This window comes from Muntiacus reevesi, chromosome 7 (assembly GCF_963930625.1).
Source record: "Muntiacus reevesi chromosome 7, mMunRee1.1, whole genome shotgun sequence".
NCBI classification, from domain to species: Eukaryota; Metazoa; Chordata; class Mammalia; order Artiodactyla; family Cervidae; genus Muntiacus; species Muntiacus reevesi.
The window spans coordinates 80,902,086-80,919,316 of NC_089255.1; the positions used below are offsets into that span (position 1 = coordinate 80,902,086).

The 17,231-nt window shown below is 49.5% G+C and overlaps 1 protein-coding gene across 3 annotated transcripts in view; it reads right to left on the reverse strand.

The window, feature by feature from the left end:
* The window catches only part of DPF3 (double PHD fingers 3), a 277,562-nt gene that overhangs the window by 73,784 nt on the left and 186,547 nt on the right, over positions 1-17,231 (reverse strand). For all 3 annotated transcript variants that reach the window (XR_010663960.1, XR_010663959.1, XM_065941252.1), the window contains exon 7: positions 5,163-5,300. Coding sequence is in view for 1 of the 3 variants with exons in the window: in XM_065941252.1 (XP_065797324.1) it covers positions 5,163-5,300 (138 nt within the window). In the remaining 2 variants the exon portion in view is untranslated. The remainder of the gene's footprint in view (positions 1-5,162; positions 5,301-17,231) is intronic.

The following is a 17,231-nucleotide window of genomic DNA, read 5'->3' on the forward strand; positions in this document are numbered from 1 at the left end:
ACTGCGTGCTGTTCAAGGACGGGGACCAAGACAGTATTTGATACATGGTCATTATACCAACAGATGGATGGGTGGATGGGTGGATGGATGGATAGATGGATGGACGGACTGATTGATATACTAGAGACTGAATTTATTCACACAGCTTTTTCATACAGGTCCACGACCTCAGAAATGCCCATACCCACACCACCCCTAAAGAAAGGTACCTTGAAAACATCGTCTGTAATAGATTACCACTGTGCAAAGAAGATAAAAAGAAATTCAAGAAGAGCTTTGACATTGTGAGCCTGTGCCAAAGGAGTTTTGAATTGTAACCCGGTGCTCTTGATGCTACCCTCTTTACCAAGGTGACATTGACGGAGTCACAACAGGACGCCTCTGAGTGGCAGCTCTCAGAGTCCTAATCTGCCCAAACCCTCCCTCCATCTATTCACATAAATACAGTCTGTGTGTGTGTGTGTGTGTGTGTGTGTGTGTGTGTATCTGTCTGTATGCATATAGGCACACATGTGCATACATGGTGATTGGCATTTGTAGAAAGTAGATGAAGGGGTCTAGTGGCTAAGAGGCCTTGTTCCCAAGGCAGGAGGCATAGGTTCGATTCCTGGTCAGGGAACTAAATCCCACATCAACTAAAGATCATGCCACTAAAGATCCCATGTGCCAAAACTAAGACTCGGCACAGCCAGATAAATAAAATATTTTTTAAAAAGAAGAAGGTAGATGAAGGTGGTCAGAGAAATATCAATAGAAGAAGTAGGAAGAATTCAGCCTCCTACAGGGAGGAGAAGGGTGGCAGCTCAGGCAGGGAGGACCCCATCAGAAAAGTCCTGTCTCCCAAGGAGGGGGGTCTGAGCTCCCACAGCCCTGCGCTGCCTGGAGTTGAGGCAGAGAGGGAAGGGCACACGGCAAAGGGGACAGATGTACCAGGCAGGCACACAGCATCTATTCAGGAGAAAATTCGAGCCTAGGAGAGGAACAAAGGCGGCCAAGCTGGGAGGGGCGGGAGGACAGAGGAGAGGCCACAGGGCAGCCTGGAGCAGGGGGGTGGTGGGGCGGGGGTAGGGGGCAGTCAGAGCCAGTTCCAACACTCCACTCTGCCCTTCCAGCAACGCAGGAGCAGGGACAAGCAATGGGCTTTGCTGGAGACGCAGCTGGGGGGATGCACAAGGGACAGCAGGAGAACCAAAGTCAAAAGGTCTCTGCGGCTGCAGGTGGTGCAAAGGCGGAGGCTCGTGACATCTCCAGCGTCTGTAAGGGCGGCTTTTCCCACAGGCCTGTGCTCACAAGCAGCTGGGGTCCCCCTGCAGCTCTGCTCAAAGTGGGAGAAGTCAGCATTCCCACCTCGCTGGCATCCAGAACCTTTCCTGGGGCGGGGGGTGGACTGGAGATGAGCCTCCGGGAGGGCGCGCTCCTGCCTCCCTCCCCCAACTCCAAAAGCCTTGCCAAGGGAGGATCGCAGGCTGAGACCTCGGGATGCTGCCGAGCTGTCACCTTCGATCCCCCGCAAAGCCCCTGTAGCATTTAGGGGCAGGATGGATGGACGCTCACCCCTACCCCCAAACAGTGGGAGCAGCTAATGACAGGGTATTAATGATGCTGGCAATTAGAGCGCATGAGAAAATGGTGAGGGGGCTGCTCGCCAGGGACATGTGGGAGGCAACGGAGCACACATTCGGAGCAGCAAACAGTCGGTGTGTTTGTGTGCAGGGAGCCCTGGAAGAGAGCGCTGTCTCTTGGATTCGTCCAGAGAAATTGGGGACGAGGGGAGGGAGGGCTCTGTGGACACTGAGGGTATCTCTGCCACAGCCCATCTCCCCCATCCCTGCTGGCAAAATTAGAGTTAATCACAGACTTCTCAGAGGCTTTGGGAGGAGATGTCGTCAAAATGGTGCTTGTGAGGGTTCTAGAACCTTCCTCGTGTGAGAAGGCCCTGGATGAGCCCAGCAACAGCTGTTGTTTTTCTATGCAGTTTAAACTCCTCCAGTGGTTGTATGATCCTTTATGAAGAACCTGATTTCTCAGGAGCAGAATGAGAGGAAAGGGATGGAGCGGGGCTGGAGGGAGAGCGCTTGCTGGCAAACCCCCTGAGAGAGGGGAACACATGGCCAGATACTCAGGGATGCATCTCCCTCCAGGAGAAAAGATGCAGCTTCCTCCCTAAGCAAGGCTGCCCAGCCTCACAGCGAGGACATAAGGACAATGACCTACAAGACTGCATGAGGAGATCCCAGTGGATAGAGAATCACAGGGGCCAGTGCCTACCTTGGAAGTGAACAGACAGCTGGGAGGGACCCGCAGGAATGGCTAAGGAGGAGAACCCCGGGATCCACTTGGACCCACAGTATATCTGGAGGTCACAAGGAACCCTCCTCTGTGGCTGCCGTCACCATGCACACACACAAAAAAGGATCCAGACCAAAGAGAGGCACGCCAAACCTCGCGTGAGGAACAAAACAGACTGACATTTAGAGATTTAAAGGAGATACCCAGGTGGCTCAGTCGGTAAAAAATCTGCCTACAATGCAGGAGACCTGGGTTCGATCCCTGTGTCAGGGAGATCCCCTAGAGAAGGAAATGGCAACCCACTCCAGTATTCTTGCCTGGGAAATCCCATGAATAGAGGAGCCTGGAGAATCACAGGCCATGGCCTCACAGAGTCGGACACGACTTAGCAACTAAGACACCACTACCATAAAGGAGACAAAGTGTCAGTCACTAGTTGTGTCCGACTCTTTGTGACCCCATGGACTGTAGCCCACCAGGTGCCTCTGTCCTGGGAATTCTCCAGGCAAGAATACTGGAGTGGGTTGCCATTTCCTTCTCCAAGGGGTCTTCCCGACCCAGGGATTAAACTCGTGTTTCCTGCCTTGGCAGGTGGATTCTTTACCACTGAAGCTTGTGGGGAAGCCCACAAGCCAGCACTGGGGGCAGTGGGAAATAATACCAAGCTGATAAATAGTTTAGAGAGAGCAAACTTTGCTAATCAACACCTTCCAGATAGCAACCCAAATCAAAGGAGAGCTCTCACGGCCTCCTCGAGGCAGGAGACAATAGCTATGCCTTGGCTACTTAGATCAGAGACAGGAAGAGAGGAGAGATGATAGGATGCAAAACCCAACTGATTGGTATAGGTCAATATATATTCCTTTCTGGAAGATAAAGGTGATAGGACCAAGGGAACCTCTCCCCAGGGAGCAGGCAGAGACCTCAGTGTTGCGGCTACTCAGCGTTATGGCTGATGTGCGGAGGAGGGCACCTCCTGCCTGCTTTCAGGCTCTGTCCAGATAACAACAGTCAATGAGAAAATAAAGGGTCTGGCTTGCACCAGAAGAGAGGCTCACGAAGGGCTTCTGAAAAAGATTGAGAATTAAAGAAGGTGCTATGGTCTGAATCATGTCCCCCCCCCCCCCCCCCCCCGCAAACTCACATGTTGAACCCTAACCCCCAGTACCCCAGGATATGACTATATTTGGATTTACAGCCTTTAAAGAGATGATGAAAAAGCAAAAGTTAGAATGAGACTGCTAGGATGGGCCCTAATCCAATCTGACTAGTGTCTTTATAAAAAGAGGAAATTTGGACACACACAGAGACTTCAGAAGTACATGTGCCCAGAGGGATGACCATATGAGAGGCAGCAGGAGGGCGGCCGCCTGCGAACCAAGGAGAGGGGCCTCCAAGGAGACCCACCCTGATGACACCTTGATGTGGGACTTCCAACTCCAGGACTGTGAGAAAACAAATCTCTGGTAAGCCAGCCAGTCTTTGGTACTTTGTATGGGAAATCTGAGGAAACTAAGACAGAAGGCAATGCTACAAGGGGAAAGTGGGTTGGGGGTTAGGGAAGAACCTAGACTAATCCAAAGAAAGGTTTTGGCCAACGTGTGTTCATTGTTTCAAATACTGGATGCTGCTGCTGCTAAGTTGCTTCAGTCGTGTCTGACTCTGTGCGACTCCATAGACGGCAGCCCACCAGGCTCCCCCATCCCTGGGATTCTCCAGGCAAGAACACTGGAGTGGGTTGCCATTTCCTTCTCCAATGCATGAAAGTGAAAAGTGAAAGTGAAGTTGCTCAGTCATGTTTGACTCTTAGCGACTGCATGGACTGCAGCCCACTAGGCTCCTCCATCCATGGGATTTTCCAGGCAAGAGGACTGGAGTGGGGTGCCATTGCCTTCTCCGCAAATACTGGATGAAGGCAGTCAATTGACATCAGTTGACTGAGTTGACTGACTGACATGCACAGGAGTCACCCTCAAACTCTAGAATCTGAATATTTTTAATAGTCTGATCCCTTGTATTACATTAACTTGTTCGCTGTAGGAACCCCTACCACAAAATCTTCTGAACAAAATAAAAAACACATGGCATGTTCACAATTATTACTCACCCCACATTTTGAAGCAAGCCCTAAAGATCCCATCATCCCATCCCATCCTGAGTTTTGGGTGGGTCCAGAAACCATAAAGAATGTCGTAGAGAGAAGTCATATGGTGAATGCTAAGCCCTTCGCAACTCTCTAATTCATAACTGGGAGCCGAAGAAGGAAAGAAAGAATAGAAATGGAAACACAAATTTCAGGATCATTTTGGCTCTCCAGAGCCCAACATCCCCAATAACAAGCACACCCAGGTCATATTTGCTGATTGAGAGCTCAAGGGAAGAGCATGAAAACTCTAGGGCAGCATTTTTTTACCCAAATTGTGACCCTGTAAGAGCCAAGATGATGGATCAAGAATATCCTGTGTCTCTTGGTGGCCAAGGAGGCATTTGAAAGGTCTGTTTGAACTGACACACCCCAGGGCTTTGCCCAACTCAGATTAGCAGCTGTGAATGGATCTTCTGGAGCTGGGGGAAAAGACTGCCAGGTCTGGCATTTGACGATGGCCAGGTAAGGAGGTTTTCCTTGGCTTTAACACTTACCTTCTGTCCTCTGGGAGCAGAGCTGGGTGTGCCACCCCTACTCAGCCCACTCTAAGCCTGGGGCTCCGCTGACCTACAGGGGTATCTGGGGGGCTGAAATGGCCAACTCATCACAGGTCACTGAGGCCAATCCACAGGTGCCAGCAGACAATCCCACAGGTGAACAGAAAGGAAAGCTTGGAGCCCTGCCCAACCACCTTACCACTCACCCAACCCAACACCCAGGAACTCACGTCTGTGATTCTCGTTTCTGTGGTTGGGTGGGGACCGGGTCTCCTGGTCTTGGGCCTCATCCCCCTCCTCGCTGGCCAGGTGAGTGTGAGCGTAGTGGTAGCTAAGTCCCGGCCGGTTCTTGTAGCGCTTGCCACAGACTAGAGAGGAAAAGAAGAAAGGAAAACAAAAATGTCAGCAATGTCTGCAGCCACTGCCATCAATCTCCCAGGCAGTGGCTCATCCATCCACTCCAGAGCTAGGTTTCCTTGAGAAAATGTCTCCCAATCCCAACACTCCTCACCCCACTGGACAGAACCATCAGCGCTATAATAGCATGGACCCAGGCAAAGAAAAACCACAGAAGCTGAACTGAGGAAGAGCACCATCATTTCCTAGCTGCGAGACCTGAGAAAGTCACTTGCCCTCTCTGTGTCTCAGGTTTCTTCAGAGGGAAAACGAGAATCATAATAGTACTTCACTCTTGGGTCGTTATGATGAGTTAATCTCTGTGCAAAGCACTTTAGAACAGAGCTGGGCACATGAGAAGGGTGATCATTATTATAACTTTGAAGTTAAAAGGCATTAGGAGTCTCTCTTGGCTTCCTGGGTGGCACTAGTGGTAAAGAACCTGCCTGCAGATGCAAGAGATGTAGGAGGCGCAAGTCCAATCCCTGGATCAGGAAGATCCACTGGAGGAGGGCATGGCAACCCACTTCAATATTCTTGCCTGAAAAATCCCATAGACAGAGGAGCCTAGCATGCTACAGTCCATAGGGTCACAAAGTAAGACATGACTGAAGCGACTTAGCATGCACAGACTGGAGTCTATTTAATTTCATCCAATATCCTGTATGTAGATGAGGCGAGTGAGGCCCAGCAAGGTTAAGTGATGTGCCTGGGAACACACAGCTAGTTATGGCTGAGCCAGCCACAGGGACCCAGGTCTCCTGGACTCTTGTGCAGGACTCCTTCTGCCACCCTGTGCTTGACTCTGTATGAAGTACAAAAGCTTTACGTGGATCATATTTTTGATGTATCACTCAGTGATTTTTGTGCCAGAAAAACACATTCCACTTCCACCATGAAAACCATAAATCCGAGGCATCCTTGGTAGATGTGCTAGCCAAGAGCTTGTGTCCTTGATGGCCCTAGGAGTCTCTGATACACCAAACCTCTAAAAATGTGTCCCGGCAGGCCCCACCACTCAAGTGGACAGTAGGAGACGAGGGCTACAAGCAACACAAGTATGGTTTCTCGGGGCCAACAAGAGAAAGGGGCAGCTCCCTTGGTTGTCTGCTCAGCACCTAAATGGCTAAGACTAGACCACGGTCACCCCCTCCCCACCACAAAGCCCAACATCCCAGCCCCTGGAGGGACAGCACTTCTGGTAGCAGAAGTCTTGAGGGTCTTCCAGTAAAAATCCTGTGCCAACCCTCTCATCTTGCCCCCACGTCTCCCCAGCAGAGCAAACCCCACCCCATCTGCTGGACCAGCTGAAATTGGCAGCTTTAAGAGACTCTCCCTTCACATGCCTGGGTTATAGTGTGAGAGTAAACACTTCACAAGGTGGAAAGAGCACAGGCTTCATCATCAGGCATGGGCTCAAATCCCACTTCCAGGGGCCAAAGTTGACCAGCTGCATGACCTCCACAGTATAGAGAAGAGCTGTGACCCAACACTCTTACCGGCCTCCCTTATTATTTCTGGTGGGGTTTCCTTTCTTTCCTGGTGGCTTAAACAGTAAAGAATCCACCTGCAAGGCAGGAGACCTGGGTTCGATCCCTGAGTCAGGAAGATCCCCTGGAGAAGGGAATGGCGACTCACTCCAGTGTCCTTGCCTGGAGAATTCCATGGACAGAGGAACTTCACAGAGTACAGTCCACGGGATCTCAGAGTGGGATACAACCAAGCAACTTTGTTTTTTCCTTTCTTACTAGATTCTCTTGGGTTTTTCAAGTATTATAACCTTCAGCAAAAGTAGATAATGTCATCTCTTCTTTCTCATATTTAGACAAACTATTTTATCTTCTTAGCTTAATTCACTTGTAAGAATCACCAAGACCATATTCTAAGACAGCAAAAGTAAGTTTCTCCCATTGTAGTGAAACTGCATTTAATGATTCACTGTTTAGAATTCACTGTAAGTTACTAGGTTTTATTCTCTATCAAGTTTAAGTAGTTTGTCTTATTCCTGAGTTAGTTTTATTACAGGAGAATTTTACCAGCTGGCCTTTTAGCATCTGCTAATATATGATGCTACTTTAGTTTGTTGATATGGTGAGTTATGTTGATTTCCTAATACTTCCTACTATTGAGCCATTCTTGCATTCCTAGAATGTACCCTCTTTGATCAGAGTGTATTATCTTTTTGATATACTGCTGCATTCTATTTTCTAATTTTACATCTACACTCAGACTTGAGATAGGTCTATAATTTTTCACCTATTTTTTATCTTGTTTTTCAATCACATAATTATGTTGACTTCCAAAAATGAATTGAGTTCTCTGTGAAATTGAACAAGACACATAATCCCTATGTGACTTTTTTAAAATCTGAAAATGACAATAGTACTACTTACCTTGAAGGATTATAAATAACATTTGTAAAGTATCTCACTCAGTACCCATCACCTAATAGATGCTCAAGAAACAGTAGTGAGGGGTGAGGGGCCTCAGTGTGGTCTACCACAGGAGACCGCAGGAGGCGCTGGACCCTCATGAAAGAGGGACTTTGACTTTTACCTCTACTACGGAATCTGGCAATTGTCTGGACTATCTTAACAAGGTGAGAGTCTGAAATTCAAGTTGGTGATCAAGTTGTTGACCTAGTAACTATAAGTTCAAGTCCTGCAATTGGCTTCCCTCTCTCTCTCTCCCCTTCATGGGCACACATAAATATTGCAAAAAAAATAATAATAACATGGCACTACACATCTCAATTCCATTTAACTCAGGAAATGGGCCCTAAGGAGACCTCTGAGGCACACTGTGGGCCTGCTTGTGGCTTTTTCTATTTAACCTTTTAAATGATCTAAGGGCAATAAACAGCAAATTACAGGGTCACTGGACATAAATTCATTTTATTACCAAGCATATTACTGATGAGGCGTAAGTGTGCTTATTAAAATAAAGACAATAACCTCAGTGCTGATACGGGGACGCCTCCGCCGCCTCTGCAGCTCTCCCACCACACGCTCCACCGCATTTTATTTGTGTCGTTTCGTTGTGATTACACCTTGTTGTTGTTGTTTTAGTCACTAGGTCGTGTCTGACTCTTTTGTGATCCATGGACTGTAGCCCACCAGTCCCCTCTGTCCATGGGATTTCCCAGGCGAGAATACTAGAATGGGTTGCTGTTTCCTTCTCCAGGGTATCTTCCCAACTCAGGGATCAAACCTGGGTCTCCTGCATTGGCAGGAGGATTTTTTTTTTTTTTTTTTTTTTAGTTTATTTATTTATTTTAACTGGAAGCTAACTACTTTACATTATGGTGGTTTTTGCCTTACATCGACATGAATCAGCCACGGGTGTACATGTGCCCCCCATCCTGAGCCCCCCACCTCCCTCCCCACCCCATCCCTCTGGGTTTTCCCAGAGCACCAGTTTCGAGTGCCCAGGCAGGTGAATTCTTTATCACTGAGCCACCACATTGTCTTCCTTAATCACAGAATCCCAGGATCTTAAGAGTCATGTGGTCTAACTAGTTATCCAATTGTTTTATTCCCACAAACACTCTAGATGCCCTTCTGGAACAACTCCACTGGTGGGGAACTCACTACCCACCCGAGCGGACATTTCTTCTTTGATTTCCTTAAATTATGGCTAGGACTGCACTGGAGGGCCTCTCCTAGGACCGTTTCATAGCAATTTCCTCTTGATGTCAACAACTCTACCTCTCATGCTGCCAAACACATTTTACACCTTCCAAACATACCCACTGAATAGCTGATGAGTGAACCCAGCAATGCTTTGTAGAAAACCAGGAGATGGGGGAGGAGGTAGGTGTGTAGAACCGGTTCCATCTATCCACACTAATCTCACACTAATAGTTCTTAAAACCTACAAAACCAAACCCCAGCAAAAAGCTTCCCTTATCTCCTTCCCCAACATCACAGACAGTAACTGTTTTTAAAGCAGATCCTTTTGCTAGAAGAGAGATTCTCAAAGAGTAATCCCCGGACTAGCACCTTCAGCAGCACCTGGGAAGCTTTTAAGAGATGCAGATTCTTGGGTTCTGCCCAGGCCTACCAGATCAGAAAGTCTGGGGTAGAGCCTGGCAATCTGTGTGTTAACAGGCCCTGTAGGTAACTCTGATACACACTACAGTTTGAGAACCACTTAGAAGGTTGAATATTTTGAGGCTTGACTCTGCCCACCCTGCGTCTGCCTGCCCTTCTGGATGGATGGCGGTGGCAGGCAGTGGCAACGGGAGGCAGCCCTGAAATCTGTGTTCCATTATTAGAAGTAACAGAACCAGACGGCACATGGAGGTCCTAGAAGCCAGACCCCTTAAACAAGATCCCTACATGCAGAGCTTTCCAGGTGGAGCTTCACCTGCTTATACAATGTCATTCCTTCATCACCAGGTCTTCAAGAAAACATTTATTAAACTCCTAATGTGTGCCCAGTCTTGAGGCACCAGAGGACAAAGATGAATGAGCCCTGGTCCCCTCCCTCCAGGAGTCCTCAGTCTAGCAAAGGAGATACACACATCAACCAGCAAGGAGGCAGGTGGGACCCATGCACCAGTGTGAGCCTGTGCATCACAAAGAGGAGGGCCCAGTGCACAGGCTCGAGGCAGGGATGGGGGGACAGCTTTCCGGAGGAGGTGGATGAGCTGTGGCACGTGAGATAGCAGGACATCACCAGGCAGAGGAGGAGGGCCTGCGGGCACCAAAGCACATTCCACCAGCACCCCTGGGACCAGCAGGATGTTTAGGAAAGCTGGTGGGAAGCAGGCTTCGGGGTGGGTGTGAGGAGATAAGGAGAGGAAGGTGCGTGGGACTTTATTCCGACAGTGGGAGGCCAGGGGAGGACCATGTGCATCCGGAGGACCTACTTAATCAGATTTGTGTTTTAGAAATACCGCTTAAGACTCTAGTGCAAAAGATGGATTTGGAGGTGGCAGGAGGCTATCTTAGGGCTTCCCTGATGTATCAGATGGTAAAGAATCTGCCTGCAATGCAGAAGACCCAGGATCAATCCTTGGATTGGGAAGATCCTGTGGAGAAGGGAATGGCAACCCACTCCGGTATTTGATGTAACTATAAAGACATCCTAAAATCATCTAAATCTAATGTCAAATTGAGTCGGACACGATTGAGTGACTGAACAACAACAATTGAGGTTACTTTAATTTTTACTGTGTGAACAATGAGGACTTTAGGATAGGAAGGCAGTTAAAGAGAGAGAATCTGGTAGAAGTGGGAGCAGGTAGGAGGAAGCAGCAAGGAGGAGCCTAAAAAGATTTCGGCCAACTCGGCTTCCTGGCCATGCGCCATCCAGCACCCGTCCACCTCCCCAGCCTCACCTGGAGCCACATTCCACCTCCTTCTTGGACTTCCTGCCCACTGACCTTTCATTTCTTAAACAGTTTTCTTTCCGCCACAGAGCCTTTGCACAAGTCTCTGCCCAGAATGTCCCCCAGCCCCAGTTTGCCTGGTTAACTTCAGTTAATGACCCTTGATGATCCTTCAGTTCTCCGGTCTTTCCAATCACAATTAGGACTCTGGTGTGTTATCTTCCTGGGATGAGTTGTGTATCAGTACGTGTCTCTCCCACCCGCAGTAAACATGGGGGGCCCTGAGTGTCTGGACACTGATGTAGCCCCAGTGGCTCAGCTCAGGGCCTACACTTGATGTCAGCTAAGGGAAGCAATAAAAACACCCAGGCTTCTGATTTGGGCAGTGGGGTGGAAGCATGTAGCAGGAAAATCAGATTTAAAGAAGGAAGGGAATGAGTTCAGTCTGGGGTGGAGATCTTGGATTAAGTTATTCCAAACCGCCACCCTCACCATGGAAGAGCTGCCACAGTTAAAGCAGGATTTCCCAGTCTGCAACTGGCTTATACACCTGGAATTTTAGGAAGGAGATGCGGATGTTGGAGATGCTTGGGTGGCAGTGGAACTTATGGATCGGGAGAGAAGTGCTGGGAGAGAATAAGGAGAGGAAGAAGAAAGGTATGGACATCGGACAGAACTCAAAAAACATCAGTATCTTGAGTCTGGTGGAGACAGAGAACCCGACATAAGATTTTTGTTAAGAAAAACTTACACACACTGGACTTCCCTGGTGATCCAGTGGCTAAGACTCCACCTTTAAATGCAGGCAGAGGGGTTTGATTCCTGGGTGGGGAACTAATATCCCACATGCCAAAACTAAGAGTTTTCATGTCAAAACTAAAGATCCACATGCTGCAACAAAGATGGAAGAGCCCACATACCACAACTAAGACTGGGCACAGCCAAATAAATAAAAATAAATAAGTATTTTTCAAAAAAGAAGAAGAAAGAAAGAAAGACTCACACAGGAGTCAGTAATCTAGGCCAGAGGAGCAGGGTTGCCAGGTGACATTAGAGATGACACCACCAGTGTTGGCTCCTGCTAACAGCTATGTGTATGTACCACGTGCCAGGCCTGTTCTGGGGCTTCAAGGACATTTGCTCACAGCCACACACATCCTCATTTTCCAGAGGCAGAGCCCAGATAAGGTCAGATGCCCCAGAGGGCCAAGAAGGATGGGGCCTGAGAAGAGACCAGAGGGCTCAGCAATTAGGAGGTCACCTAGTGAGCACGGAATCCACAAACTCCCGGAGGACAAGGCAAGGCTGCAGGAAGCTAGGATGCCTCTGGAAATGAGGAAGTGGCGATGGGGTTGACAGACCATTCCTTCCAGTATGGCTGCAGGAGAGGAAAGAGTCAGCTGGTGGATGGATGGGACTTCGGAGTCCACGGAGACTGAGTGGAGCTTGTCCTTTAACAGAATAGATCCTGAGCAATCTTGGAGGCTAAAGGGAAAGAGGAGGAGGGAGAAGGGAGTTTGAATGGCAGGGTGAGGAGAGACTGGAGTTCTGGGAGCAAGACGTGCTGTGTGTACTTAGGCGCTCAGTCGTGTTCGACTCTTTGAAACCCCCTGGGCTGTAGTCCGCCAGGCTCCTCTGTCCATGGGGATTCTCCAGGCCAGAACACTGGAGGGGGTTGCCATTTCCTCTTCCAGGTGATCTTCCCAACCCAGGGATGGAACCCAGGTCTCCCGCATTGCAGGTGGATTTTTTACCATCTGAGTCACCAGGGAAGCCCATGGAACAAGATGCCTGACCCCAAAACAAAGCTGCTGACCCAAGTCCCAGTCCTTCAGATGACTTCATCCTAGGGCCATGAGATTCCTAAGATTTATTTTGGTCGAAGTGCATCCTGGATCAGACTGCTGCATTGAGATGAAAAGAAATGCCTTGGAAATCCTGCTTTGACTGGTTTGGAAGAGGAGGAACATCCAGCACTGTCTCACCTTCTGTATGGATTTCATCACATCTTCCTGCCACTCTGAATACGTTTTGTAGAAGTGAGACGGATGCCTTCAGACAGGGTCCAGAGCTTAGGAGGGCCCCACACTTAGTTTAATGTTTTGCTGTCACCACCTTGAATTTTTTATTACTATGAAACAAAGGGCCCCTCATTTGCATTTTTGTACTGGGCCTTGCAAATTATGCATCTGGGGGACTTCCCCAGTGGCCCAGTGGTTAAGATACCACTTTTCAATACAGGGATCATGGGTTCAATCCCTCCCTAGTCAGGGAATCAAGATCCTATATGCTGCATGATGTGACCAAAAAAAGAAAAAGCATCTGGTCCTGGAAATCTATGGAAGCAGGGGGTTGAGATCTGGGACTAACTTACTCCAAACAGCCATGCTGGTCGTGTAAGAGCTGCCACAGTGAATGCAGGACCCAGCCAGCTCTAGTCAGGAGTAAAGTTCCCCTCTGAGGTAACTATTAATAGGAAACCTGGCCAGAGTGGTTAGTCACTCAGCAGTGGTCATTTTAGTGCCAGCAACAGCTCTGACCCTGTTTCTAGGTCAACCGTGCCTTCAGAGAGACAGGATCTGTCTTGGAATGTGGGTAAGCTGATCTGAACTGCCTGGGTTCAAATCCCAGCTCTGCTGCTGACTGACTGTGTGATCTTGGGTGAGTGGCTAAATCTCTCTGTGCCTTAGCATCCTCTCGGGAAAACAGGATGATCACGACTGCACACCTACCGCACAGCTATGTGACAGAATACATTGAAAACAGTGCAGGGCTCACACTGAGCCTCAGCCATTGTCAGCCATCGTCCACACTGTGGATCCACAAAGGGAATAAAACCCTAAAGGCACGGTGGGGAGGCGGGTTGGGGGTGGGCGGGAGGAACTAGTAGTTTCTCTTCTGAAGTCTGGGGTGATGGAGTTGCAAGAAAATAGAATGTTGGGAAAGATACATTCTGAAAATAAAGTATTAGAACCATCTGCTATCCTTTTATCACGTCAGCAATCTCACTCTGGAATTATCTGTCGTGCAGAATCAGACTGAGCCCCAAGACGGCTGAAGCATTCAGAGAGGGCTTCGCCCCCACCTCCGGCTCCCATCTCCTTCCCCAGGGCAGGCTCCTTGTCCAGGCGCCTCTGAAGCCAGCACCCCAGGACCAGTCAACCTTGCCTGTGCACAACCTAAGGTCCTTCTTTTCACCTTGGCAGCTCCACCTGGATTGTGTGTTCCCGGCACAGCGCACATGGAGAGGGCCGGCTGTGACAACGAGGAAGGTCCGGCTTGCCTCCCTCTCTCTCCTTCCCCCGGGGCAAATCCATCTGTCAAGCTGCAAAATGAGAGCTTGCCCGCTTCCCTACCAGAGCTGGAGTCTCCAGGCAGGACCTCCTGTCTGGAGTTATGAATACCTTTAGGGCTGCCCTAGAATATTTACAGCACGATGCCGCCCCCCCCACCACCACCACCACATTTCAACCCTACATCCCTCACTCCTTCTGAGGATGGGGGAGGACGGGGAGGCAGGGGAGGAGGGAGGAAGAGGAGGAGGAGGAGGCACAATCAGGGGCAGTATGCGTGAACAAAGCCGGCTGCAGAGACAGCAGAATCCTTCCTGCCGGGGAGAAGCAGCCGCCTTCCCCACTGATAACTTAATGACTCTGGCACATTTTCATCAGCCCAACTTGGAGCACGCAGTGGGTATCTGAGCCAGTGGTTTCCGAGAGCCTGAAAGCAGCGACTGAAAGCAATTACGGGATGAGTGTCCAAGAGACAAAGCCTGGGCCTTGGGAGTCACCGGGCTGCCTCTCTTTCCCAGCTCTGCCCCCTGGCACTTCCATACAGCCCTGAGGATGCCACTTCCCTTGCTCTGCAGCTCGACTTCCCCTTCTGTAAAAATCGACCCAGCGGTGCCTGTCACCTGCCAACGCCTCCAAGGCAGCCTGCTTACAGACTATCGGGCAGGCACACATTCTTACATGGAGTCTCAAGATAGCTCCGGAGGTAGCGATTGTCATCCCATTTCACGGAGGAGGAAACTGAGTCTGGGGGCACTGAGACAGCTCACTACGTGGCAGAGTGGGATTTGAACTCCGGCCTGTGGTTGAAACACACAAACTCAAAGATGCACTACTCATTCTCCACGCACCACCCCTCCCAGCGCCCGGAGCTGACCTCTACGGCCTCTTGCCCTCTGCTTCCAGTGGAGTTCGGCCATTGAGAGGGATGGAGGGTGAGGAGAGAGGCATTGGGGATCTTCTCCATGCCCGTCCCTGCTCAGGCAGCACCCCTGGAGCAGGGTGACCCTCCCCCCAGATCCAGCCTCCCGCGTGAGCCATGTCCTCCCTACTCCTTGGGACTCAGGATGGGGAGGGCTCCCCCTCGCTTGTTGGCACCTTTATCCTGCCCACACCTCCAAAATCACACCATCATCAAATTCTCTGCCCTTCAGCCCTTCTAAGGATGTACTCTACGGCCTGCTGGGGACAGGACAGAAAAAAAACAGGGGCCATCTAGACAGGAGACTCATACCTTACCAGACAGATCCAGATCTTTGGGGACCCCCACACCTTCCTGACTTCCCTATTGGCTCAGATGGTAAAGAATCTGCCTTCGATACAGGAGACCTGGGTCTGATTCCTGGGTCGGGAAGATCCCTGGAGAAGGGAATGGCAACCCATTCCAGTATTCTTGCCTGGAGAAGTCCATGGACAGAGGAGCCTGGTAGGCTATATAGTCCATGGGGTCACAAAGAGTCGGACACACCTGAGTGATTAACACTGACACCTTCCTGGCAACCCTCAGTGCTCTCTCTGGAGAACCATCAAGGGGCGGTGGAGGAATATCTATACAAATGCCCCACGTGAGGAGAAGCGCCAAGTGAGAAAAGCCCTGCTATCAATGAGCTTGGGAGAAGACCCAGGGGACTGCAGAAAGCCATTAGCTCAGACTTGTGTATGCAGGGTGGAGTGTTATTCCCTATGACTAAGTTAAATGCCCAGTCTTTTCTCAAGAGGCAATAATGGCCCTATGGAACTCAAGCAATGAAAGTGGTGACTTCACCAATGGCTGGCCCAGGTCCTGCAACATTCAGGCACCAAGGAGGTCCTCTTGGGCAAGCCAGGTGGGCTTCCCTCCCCCATGCTCTCGAGCCAGAGGCTGGCAGTGTGGGTGGCCCTCTGCACACCTGGGGTCTGACCTTGGCGATGACACTAACCCATCATGCACCCTTACACACACAAAAAAACAAACCTTTCTGGGCTTGGTTGCCCTACTGGTAAAACATGGCAGTTGCCTCAGACCATCTGAGTCTTCCCATTCTAACACTGCACATCTCTGCTTCTCTGGATCCTCCAGGTCCTCCTGCAGCAAGGACCCCCTCAACTGTGACAGAAAAGTGATGTAGGTTCCCAGCCACAGGATCCACCCAGCGGCTGCCTCCGCCCCTCTCCACCCCATCAAGCCAGGTTGGCAGAGGCCTTTCTGTGGCTTCATGTTTCTTTCAGGCCACCCTTCGTGCTTACTTTAAGCTGAAGTCTTCTGGACAGAAGCACAAGGGTCTGGAGAAGCGGTGGGGTGTAACATCTGGATTTTTCAGAGCCATATTCCCCAGGGCCTGCACTGACCCATCTATTAGGAGAGAGCCCAGAGCCAGGATCTACCAAATACCAGTGATCCACAAGTCCTGTGTCTGCATCAAGGGAGAACGTTCTGCATATTTGAGGAATTTACTGTATGTGAATGTGGCTACAGGTTTAACAAAATAAAACACAACACAAGAAGAACGGAGATAAGCAACAAGGCTCCCATTTCAAAATACTCTATAACCTAATTCTGTATCCCCAGCAGAGAAATGCAGAAACTCCCCACACCAAAGCATTAAATGTGTTGGTGGAACTCTTTATTGCACCGTTAAGAAGCAGGGTAACATAATTCTGGTGAACTCTGAGGTCAGTCGTCCTATGCCAGTTAATTGGCTGTATGATCTTGGGCAAGTTACTTAATCTCTCCAAACCTCAGCTTGTTTGACTGTAAAATAGGGATAATAATAGTTTTATACCTCATATGGATATTGTCAGAACTGAATGAAAGTGAAAAAAAGTGAAAGTCGTTCAGCCGTGTCCAACCCTTTGTAACCCCATGGACTATACAGGCCATGGAATTCTCCAGGCCAGAATACTGGAGTGGGTAGCCATTCCCTTCTCCAGGGGATCTTCCCAACCCAGGGATCGAACCCAGGTCTCCCGCACTGTAGGTGGATTCTTTACCGGAACTGAATGAGTCCATCCTCATAAAATACTTAGCACAGTGCCTGGCACACAGCAAATGTTCACTAAACACCAGCTATTTCTGATCGTTCATTTAGCTCTCTCAGAATGCTTCCCTGGTCCCTCACAAGTCCAGCAGCCAGAGCAGAGAACACAACTGGGGACTCAGCCTAAGTGTGAAATGAGTACCCTTTCTTGACTTAGTATAAAAAATAAATATTTATTGAGCATATTTATGAACCAGGCAGTGAACTAATGGTTTTCACACATAACAGTCTCATTTTACCCTCTTGAAAACACTCTAAAGT